Consider the following 9,959-nt stretch of genomic DNA (forward strand, 5'->3'; position numbering starts at 1 on the left):
GCTTCATATTTCTTTGTGTTACTTCCCTTCAGACACGATTAACTGACGACTCCCTTCACCCCCTTTAAGGGCAGGGTCTATCTTATTTTTCAACTTCACATCCCCAAGTCCTAGCATTGTGCCCTGCACAGAGTAGTCAGTTAATGAATGTTTGCTGAATTCAGTTGAGTCTTGAAGAATGGGGAAGATTTAAAAGAGAGGAGAGAAGGAGAGAGAGTGTTCCAAGAGCAGGAATAATGTGCACCACTGGTGTCAAACCCAAAAAGAAATGGGACCACTAAATCATAGCTAAGGACCCCGGCAGGGGAAAACCACACATTAGCATTATCTATATTCTGTTGTATTTTAATTTATTTTTATGACCTATTTCCCAATTACATTTCAATCTGGTTTGGGAAGCACTCAGGAATATTGTGTGCCACATATGGTGGGCTGTGTTTGACACTTCTGATGTGAACAAAAGCACAGAGGTAGGAAAACCCTTTAGTTGGACCTTTCCCACAGGGGACCCTTCTTGCTGGGAATACAGTTGTAGCTAGGGAGTGCCCTTCACAACAACACCCTCTGTACCCCCAGCCCAGGATGGGCCCATGCTCACCCAGCAGAGGCTATGCTGAGCTTCTCTTCTCTTGCAGATGCTTCACTGAACCCCTCTCCAGATGCTCTACCCCCTGCTCCGGGAACTGAGCTCTCCTACCACAACAGCGTTTTCCGGCTACTGCAGAAGCCTCTTCGCTGGCAAGATGCCCTCTTGCTCTGTGAGAGCCTAAACACCAGCCTGGCTGAAGTGGACAACCCCTACACCCAGGCCTTCTTGACCCAGGCTACCCACAGCCTGCACACTCCACTCTGGATTGGGTTGTCAGATGAGGAGGTGGGGGCTTCCTATGTCCCCCACACAAAAGGGGACCCCTGAATTGGACAACTGACACTCTCAGTGTTTTAAGTTGTGACTTCTCAGTAATCGCTGACCTATGACCTAGTTTACTGTCTCCTTCTCTTGCCTCCCCATCACCTCTATATCTTCCTCTCTCTCTGCATCACCCCATTTAGGGCTCCCGACGTTACTCATGGGTGTTGGATGAGCTCAGCTATGCAAACTGGAAGGATGGAGAGCCCCAGCTGCTCGGGGGCTGTGGCTACTTGGACGTGGATGGGACCTGGCGAACGACCAGCTGTGACACTAAACTTCAGGGGGCCGTGTGTGGGGTCAGGCAAGGTCTGTGTTAGGACAGGACAAAGGAAGGGTGAGGCCGGGGGAGGGCAGAGGAGAAAAATAGGCATATCCCTAGGCGAGGAATACCCTGGGCAAGAGGGTATCCTTGTGACCCTCAGACACCTTGAAACTCAGATCCTCTTTGCTCTTTCTCCCAACCCCCATCTCTGTCCCCCATGGGCAGAATTCCAGCTCCCTCGAAGGGTGAGCCACTGTCCCCATGCCCTGGCCGACTCGGCATGGATTCCCTTTCGTGAACACTGCTATTCTTTCCACATGGAGCTGATGTTGGGCCACAAGGAGGCGCTGCAGCGCTGTCAGAAAGGTGAGTAGGTTCCCCCCCGATTCACACATATAGGTGCATATGTCTACGGAAATGCAAAGCCAGAACTCAGCATTTTCCAGACCAGCCTCACTCCATCTAAGAATCCCCTGCACAGTCATCTAGCCTTTATCTGAAGACCAGTGCTGGTGAACTCACCACACCTCATCAGGATGTCTGTTTCATTGGGAACAGATCTAACTGAAGATGGCTTTCATGTCCCCCCCCCCCAAATCTGTTTTTCAAGATAAATGACCCCAGTTCCCTCAGCTGTTTCTTGTATGATGTGGTTTCAAGATTCTACACCATCTTCTGGACACTGTAGCCTGTCAGATACAGAACCCAGGACTCAGCCCAGTACTCCAGATGTGGTCTGATGAGGGGAGGGCTTCCCTTCCTCTGGGTACTACATTTATTAATAATGCAGCCTCCAATTATACTCACTTTTTTAGTAGCCACATCAAACCATTAGCTTATGTTGATCAGATTGTGGTACACTAAGGCCCTTTAGTCTTAAAATCAATCATCTCATTTGTTTCCCATCACACACCTGGTAGGAAGGCAAAGCAGATCAGACAAGTGAACCAGTAGAAAGGGAGGGAGAGGCTCTGGGGTAGAGGAGAAGGGAAGCTTCATTTCCTGTGTGACTATATATATGTATGTATGTATGTCTAGAAACATATATACACACATACATATATTTTATATAGCTCTGGACTCTAACTCATCTAACTGAGAAACTGCTTTAGATGAAGGGTTCTTAACTTGGAGTCAAAAAATTTATTCATTTTGATAACTATTTCAATATAATTGGTTTCTTTTGTAATTCCATGTATTTTATTCTATGCATAGCCTTGCCCCCATTAGGGCAAATAATGAATTCAGGGGAATTATTTCCATGGGGCCAGACCCAATCACCTTATTTTACAAAATTATAACTTTGAAAGTGTGAATTCAAATACATGCAACCAGTTCACAGGATTATTTGCACTAATTGCAACCTAGCCATTTAAAAACATTTTCCTGAGGAGCAGTCCATAGGCTTCACCAGACAGCCTACATGAAGAGTCAGTGACATTTTAAAAATGGCTAAGAATCCTGGGACTAGCAGGTCTCTAAGATTTCTTCTAGTTCTTTAATATACTGTAATTCTGATTAGGACCCATGTCTCCTATCTCTCAGTCCAAATGCTATATCATACCCACATGCCCACAGCACACGTCCTCCTCCTTTCTTAGTCCTAAACCTTCAGACAGCCACTGGGAATCTCTCTTCCATCGTGGTAATTCCCCAACGACCTTAGCCAAAATGATCACACTTCTCGAGGCAGTATTCACCTGAGCATGGGACTTTGAGGTTGGGGTTGGGAATCCCTTGGTGGCACTAGAAGTTTGCTTAGTAGAGATGTCAAGTAGCAACTGCCTTCATGTTCTTCCTAGTGGGTGGTGCCATACTGTCTATCATGGATGAGATGGAGAATGTTTTTGTCTGGGAACACATGCAAAGTACAGAAGGACAAAGTGGAGGAGCCTGGTTAGGCATGAACTTTAATCCCAAAGGTGAGTGGGGCACAGGGGAGACCACTGTTGTTGGGAGTAGAGGAGAAAGACAAAAATAAAGCCTTAGTCATGAAGGGGGAAAAAACCAAGAGACTATGGATCTCCTTCATCCCCTGAAAAGTTGATTTCAGGCAGCAAGGGAGATGGCACTAAGGGGAATCTTCCTAAGATAACTCCTGGGCTGTTTTGTGATTATGTTTCATGATACCTATAGTTCAGGAGTCATTAGGCCAAGGTTGGGGTGCTATGGGGGCATATGAATGATCCAAAGGCCAAATCCCAATTCCTTCCCATTCTATTCTTACTGTATATATTATATTATCATATCACATTATATCATATATTACATCATATATCATCATATATTACATTATAACATTAACATTCTATTCTATTCTAACAAAATAGGATAGGATATATGATATCACATATAATGTATTATATCTTATCATTATCTTATGTTATATTATAGTTATAACAAAGCCCACAGCTCAGATCTCAGTCTCTCCTCTTCCCCTCTGCATTTCTAACTTCCCAATGGTTTCCTTTGATATTTCTACCTAGGAGGCACTTTGGTCTGGCATGATAACACAGCAGTCAACTACTCAAACTGGGGTCCCCCGGGCTTGGGACCCAGTATGCTAAGTCACAACAGCTGCTACTGGATTCAGAGCAGCAGTGGCCTTTGGCGGCCCGGAGGCTGCACCAACATTACCATGGGTGTTGTCTGCAAGCTCCCCCAGGGTGAGTGATCTTTCTCTCCTCACTCTGAACAGAGATACATTGCAGCCACTGGAAGTGAAGGAGAGAGAGAGTGTGTGTGTGTGTGTGTGTGTGTGTGTGTGTGTGTGTGTGTGTGTGTGCGCGTGTGTCTCTAAATGCTTCACAATCTGCAGATGGGCTCTAAGGCTGGAGACTTCAGGGAAGGAGTGGAGACAGCCATGGCTCCTGGAGCTATTGACATGACCTCCACAGACTATGTTCTTCCTTTGCTCCAATGCCCTTCTCTTTTCTGAAGTCCAGGCATTTCATCATGGGAAGCCATTGGCAATCTAGTCTAACCTAGACCCTAAAAAGAGGCCCACCTTGTGTGATCCCACTTTCTCATCAATAAGAAAAAGAGTATGTTTGTTCCCTGTCCTTCCCCCAGGCTGGAAGCCCCTTGAGAAAATAAACTGGGTCCTACTGCTTATGTTCTCCGTAGTGCCCAGGACAGGTGTATATTAGGTGTGTATTAGGTGGTCAAGGGCTAAGTATTTGTTGATATTGATTTGCTGTCTTTCTTTCTTTTTCTCACCTTTGTAGTTAGAGAAGGCAGCTTCTCCTCCTCAGGTGAGCAGAATCTAGACGGTAAGGCTTCTTCTCCTGGCCCAGGAGAGGAAAAACTGCAAGCCACAGGGGCATGGGAAGCACAGAATAGACTGAAGGGGCCTCAAGGTTTCTAAGGAAGGGAGGAGGAAGGGAGGTGAGGGGGAGGTCTGAGACCCAAGGGCTGAGTGGCTTCTTGTCCCCTCTCTGGGCAGCACTCCAAGAGAACCCAACAGCCTTGGTGGTGGTGGTGCTGGCAGCCTTGGCGCTCCTGGGCCTCTTAGCCGTGGCTGCCCTCTTGTACAAGCGACGGCGCAATCCTGACCGAGGGGCCTTTGAGAGTGCCCGCTATAGCCGCAGTTCCTCTGGCCCTGGGGAGGTGGCTGAGAAGAACATACTGGTGTCTGACATGGAGATGAATGAGCAGCAGGACTAGATCTTGGGGGCCGTGTCGGGGTGGGGCTGGGCGGGGGGCAGGGCAGGACCAGGGAAGGATGGTTAGTGGGAGGCTGCCCAGCCTGTCTAGCTGTGTAATGAGAGAGCTGAGCAGGGACTCTGGGACCTGGGATGGGCTCTGGGCAAGAACAGTGAGGAGTGGAGAGCTGGGCTGAGGGTGGCTGTTGATTTTGCTGGACACAGCATCGTGGGACTCCCCTTCTCAGAGGGGTGTGGCATCCTGAGGGATCTGAACCTCCATCCTGAGGAAAGCAAGAAAGGGGGCAGGGGTAGATTGCTGTTCAGAGACAGGGGCTTTGCCTATCCTTTGTGCCTGTTTTCCCTTAGTCTCAGGCCTGGCTTCCCATCTTACCTCCTGTCACCTCTTTGGTCTACAATGTCTTTGGCACCTTCTTCCTGGTACCTCAGGCAGCTCTCAGTCTCCCTGATCCTTCCTAGTCTTCTTCCCTACCGTAAACCCACTGTCACCCTTTAGCCGTATCAAGTTTCAGGGGAGAGGGAGGCCTCCATCTCTGTGGCCAGTCACTGCTGGATCTTCTGTAGGCCTGATCCCCAGAAATGGTAGAACCACTCCTTGCCCTCTCTCATTTGTTTGGAGAATCCTGGGGAAAGGAAGTGGGGAGAAGTTCGGAAGAATGCCTGTTGGCCCGAAGCACACTGACCTCTAGAACACAGGCTTCTGCAGAACCCAGGGTTAGAATGATGGATGGGGTAGCAATGGACTGAGCTGTCTGGGCATGAGGTTCAGCCCCTTTGACGGAACAGCAGTCCAAGGCAGTAATTTCTATCTACTGGGAGGGGCTGACATGAGGGTGGGGTTTGGGGAGGCGGTTGTTGAGAGACCCACTGAAGGGACTGCTGCACTGGGCACCTTGATCAGCTTCAAGCTGGCTGTCGAGCTGGGCTGAACTGAGCTGGAGGCAGCTCCTGCAGGTCGGGGGAGGGCCTCACTCTAGGGAACCAGTCCCCCATGGGGATTGAAGTAAGTTCCTTATATTCTCCAGGCCCGGCTCTCATGTCAGGTTTGGGGGTGGGGAAAGCAACAATTCCACTAGTCCTAGTGGGGGAGGGACTGGATGGGGACATCAGAGAGGGGAAAACTGGGTTTCTATGAGGTTGAAGGTTCCAGGATGAGAGCCCTGGACCATGGTGCCTGACATACGCTGTCCAGTGGAGCAGAGAGAAATGGTGCCAGAACTTTCAGAAGAGAAGGTGGGGCCAGCTCAGCTCAGCTCAGGAGATTCCATCCAACTATCTTTCAAAGTATCAATTGCAAGTGACAAGAATCCCAGGAAGGCTCAAGCTGGGCCTGGTTACTACGGGCACAGGACAATGTGAACATGGACTCAAGGACACGGTCACTTTTTTGTAGGTTTTAATTTTTTAAAAAGACATTTCATTGTTTCTTAAAAAAAAAAAAATAAAAGACCTTCGAGAGACTTGAAAAATGAACTTCCTTGTTTCTGTCATGATCAGGGTTTCCTGTGGAACCAGGTTCCTTCCATAAGTTTTTTAAGCCAGGCCAAGTGGCTCTCATGTTAAATGATACAACATTTCTTTTTTTTTTTTTTTTAAGCAATCAGGGTTAAGTAACTTGCTCAAGGTTACACGGCCAGTTATTTCTGGGTGTGGTGCTAAGTATCTGAGCCCGGATTTGATCCCCAGGTCATCCTGACAATGGAGCCGGTACTCTTACTCGCTGAGCCAGCTGGCTGCCCCTTGATACAACATTTCTAAAGTGCCTTATAAACCTTAATGTGTAAATGCTATTATCACTGTCAGGCTTTAAAACGCCACTTTTTTGGAGCTCATATGAATTTTTGAGTTATTTGCTTCTCTCTCCTGCTTTCTAGAACTTTTAAGAATTCAGATCATTCTCACCTCTTTCCCATGGGGATGCCCTTTTCTGGTCCTGCTCATCTATGAGAGATTGGGCAAGAATGCTTTGAAGATTCCTTCCTGCTCTCATCTATTCCATAAAGGCAGCTGGGGGAATCATATACAGGGCTATGTTGGACCTTCCTATATATAGGTCCTCATTCTTCCTTTTCTACTTAATACTCTGTTTTTTTGGGATATGAACAATTGAAAAGATCTCACCACAAGTTTTAACTTGTTCAGTTGAGAGGTAAAAGGTAAAACCTGCCCAGGGGCAATGGGGGCAGAAGATGAAGGTTATCTCTGTAGCCTTCCTCAGGCTAATGACTGCTTAAGAACTGCCATTGTGAACTATAACCCTTCACCATAAGACATAGCTGCCATATTGTTTCTGAGGTTGGAGGTGCTAGCTGAACTGAGGAGGATAAGGTCCTTGCTTTCTGGGTCTCCTCTTTCCCACCCTGTACCTTGCCATGGCAGGAGCTACTATACCTTGAGTAAGGTCCTCAAGAGAAAGGAGAGGAAAGGAAGGAAAGAAGAAAGGAGGCCAGAGGTGAGGAGACTGGCTCAAAACTAAAGTGACCACATGTCCTTGATTTGTCTGGATGGTTCTAGTTTTCACCTTTGTGCCTTGACTTCCCAGAAGTTGTGTACCTTTGCATTAGCTCCTACTGAAGCAGCACATCTTTGGACAAGGCCTTTCTTTTCCTGAAAAGAGGAAGGAAGGAAGGAGGGGAAAAGGAAGGGAAATGAAAGAGGGAAGGAAGATGGGTGAGTGAAGCATCAAACATTTACTCTATTTTGAGGTGGACATTTGAAATTTTTAAAAATTCAGAAAATTATAGTCAATTCCCTTAGCTTTCACAATTGGGCTCTTTCTTGCACTTCCCGTCACCTGATGCTGTTACCCCTAGGGAGCATCTACCACAGACATGACAAGGGCCCCCTGCCTCTTTCTCCTGACAGCTTAACTTCTCCCAAATTCTGGCAATGTGAATTAAAAGACTTGCTCTGTCTGACTGCCCTTTAATGAACAATGCTGGCTTTTTCTTTCTTTCTTTTTTTTTAAACATCAAATAATGGGAAACTGTGTAGGGGACATTTGTGACACTGTGATGTATAATTCATGGAAATGATACATATCTGAAGTAATTCTGCTGTGTGGTTTTCCCCCTGCTGAGACCTGGGCAGTTACAAAGATGGTGTTTCTTGGTGCCCAGGTAAAATGTGTGAGAAGGCATCTTTCTCCACTTTTCTGTAGGAAAAAAATTCCAAAATTCCCACAAAAGGCTCTGCTAGGACCATATGGTAGGAAGTGGCAACTAAATGGCCTAAATCCTGGAACACATTGCAGAAGGATTCAGATGTCAGGATCCCTTTCTGTACTTTTTCAAATTTGGATGAAATTTACAGAATTCCATTTTAACTGCCCAAAGTTTTTTTGTTTTCTTTTGTTTTCCCTTTTACTGCCCTGACACTAAGTCTTTTATCTCTCAGAGGACCCTAGTTCAAATCCCACTTCTGATGCTGACTAGTGGATGACCTTAGACAAGTCACATCCTCCCTAACAGTTTCTTCATTTGCAAAATAAGGTTCAGCAGATAGCTTCTGAAGTCCTTTCCAGTTCTAGAGATCCTATGATCCTAAGTTTATTTTCAAAATAAAAGCTTATTTTCCCATGGCATTCCAAAGGTCTCATGTTGTGTGCAAAACAAGTAGCTTGAGATTTTCAGAATCCCTTTTACAACCTACTGAAATCTTCAACCTCCATCAGGCCTATTCTAGAAGGCTAACAGGTCCTATCAATATTCAAAAGATGTCACCTTGTTTTTATGTGTTCTTAGGGAGAATAGGCTGTCTGGATGAAAGAAGTCCATTTTTTTTTTAAAGTTTTATCTTCTTTGTGATTAGTTGTATGGCAGGCTTTGTTCTGCCATTCAGATGACAGAATAAATGAGGTTGATTGTGGAGTAATTTTAACTAAAATCCTCCTAAATAAATTTTCATGGGTTCCTTTTGACCCCATGATTTAGTCTGAGCACCTTTAAAAAATAAAAGCTTGTGCTTTTTATTATACTGAGCAGCAGTGGGGAAGGGGAATAAAAGGGTTGCTATGACAGCAGGTAGCAGTCCGGGCTGAAAGTCCAAATGGCCAGTGTGGCGATGAGGGAGCTTGGGAGAAAGCGCCCCCTAAATCTGAGTCTTGGCCAGCTGTGAAGGAACATCTCTTCTGCTTCTCACCTTCCTCCCCATGTTATTTATTGTCATTTAATCTTTTCTCCTCCCTCTCTTCTCTTTCCCATTTTTCCCCATCACTCCACACTCTCCCTCCCCACAGCACACAGTACTCCTGTGTCTCCCCCACCTTCTCTGACTTTTCCTTATCCTAGGCCTTGTCTTCAGGCCCATACTTATAAAATTATGATTCTGGGAAATGGGAACTCTCTCTTGGTGCTTCCTCCTAATGCCTAGCACCAATTCAGTGGCCTTTTCTCAATCCTCACCCTCCCTGACTTCTCTGTAGCATTTGGCACTGTCAGCTCCCCTTTCCTCCTAGACATTCTCTTCTGCATTTTAGTGAGACTCTTCTCTCCCTTTATTTGAATGGGCTATTTTATAGAGATCTCAAAATCTTCCAGCCTTCCCAGTCTCACAGGTTCAAAACTTTGGTGCCATCCTCAATTCCTCACTCTGACCCTACATATCTACTAATTTGCCAAATTTTATTTCCATCCCCACAATCAATATTTGTCACACATCTTACTCCTTTTACTAACTACCAGTCTGTTGAGGTCCTCATCACCTCAACAAGACTATTGCAATAGCCTCCTAACTTTTTCACTGCCTAAGCCCCTTCCCACTATAATCCCTACTCCACACAGCCACCAATGTGTTTGACCATGTCAACCCCCCGTTCAAAGAAAATCATCTAGTGTTTCCCTGTTACTTCTAGGATCAAATCCTGTTTGACATTTAAAGATCTTCACTACCTAGTCCCTTCCTACCTTTTCCGATAATTCACAGTATCTTTCCATGTACGCTATGGCTCCCCCTAACACACAACGCTCTATCTTCCACCTTTTGTGCCTTTGCACTGGCTGTCCCTTGTGGCTGGAATGCTTTCCCTCAATGCCCTGCCTCTTGGCTTCCCTGGCTTCCTTTGGGACTCAGTCCACACATCACCTTCTATAGGAGACCTCTTTTGGTCCCCTTAGTTGCT

At 46.2% G+C, this 9,959-nt stretch overlaps 1 protein-coding gene across 2 annotated transcripts in view; it reads left to right on the forward strand.

Annotated features, from left to right (window-relative positions):
* The window catches only part of MRC2 (mannose receptor C-type 2), a 102,380-nt gene that overhangs the window by 87,613 nt on the left and 4,808 nt on the right, over nt 1-9,959 (forward strand). The window contains exons 24-30 of one of the 2 annotated variants that reach the window (XM_069076226.1): nt 636-874; nt 1,054-1,219; nt 1,401-1,541; nt 2,978-3,097; nt 3,662-3,841; nt 4,403-4,429; nt 4,621-6,309. In XM_069076226.1, coding sequence (XP_068932327.1) covers nt 636-874; nt 1,054-1,219; nt 1,401-1,541; nt 2,978-3,097; nt 3,662-3,841; nt 4,403-4,429; nt 4,621-4,841 — 1,094 coding nt within the window. In that variant the 3' untranslated portion in view covers nt 4,842-6,309. Of the gene's footprint in view, nt 1-635; nt 875-1,053; nt 1,220-1,400; nt 1,542-2,977; nt 3,098-3,661; nt 3,842-4,402; nt 4,430-4,620; nt 6,310-9,959 lie in introns of those variants that run through there. The other variant, XM_069076227.1, reaches the window with a different exon arrangement.

This window comes from Petaurus breviceps, unplaced genomic scaffold (genome assembly GCF_028583685.1).
Source record: "Petaurus breviceps papuanus isolate PSGF00001 unplaced genomic scaffold, PetGlider_PUasm1.0 90925, whole genome shotgun sequence".
In the NCBI taxonomy this organism is placed as follows: Eukaryota; Metazoa; Chordata; class Mammalia; order Diprotodontia; family Petauridae; genus Petaurus; species Petaurus breviceps.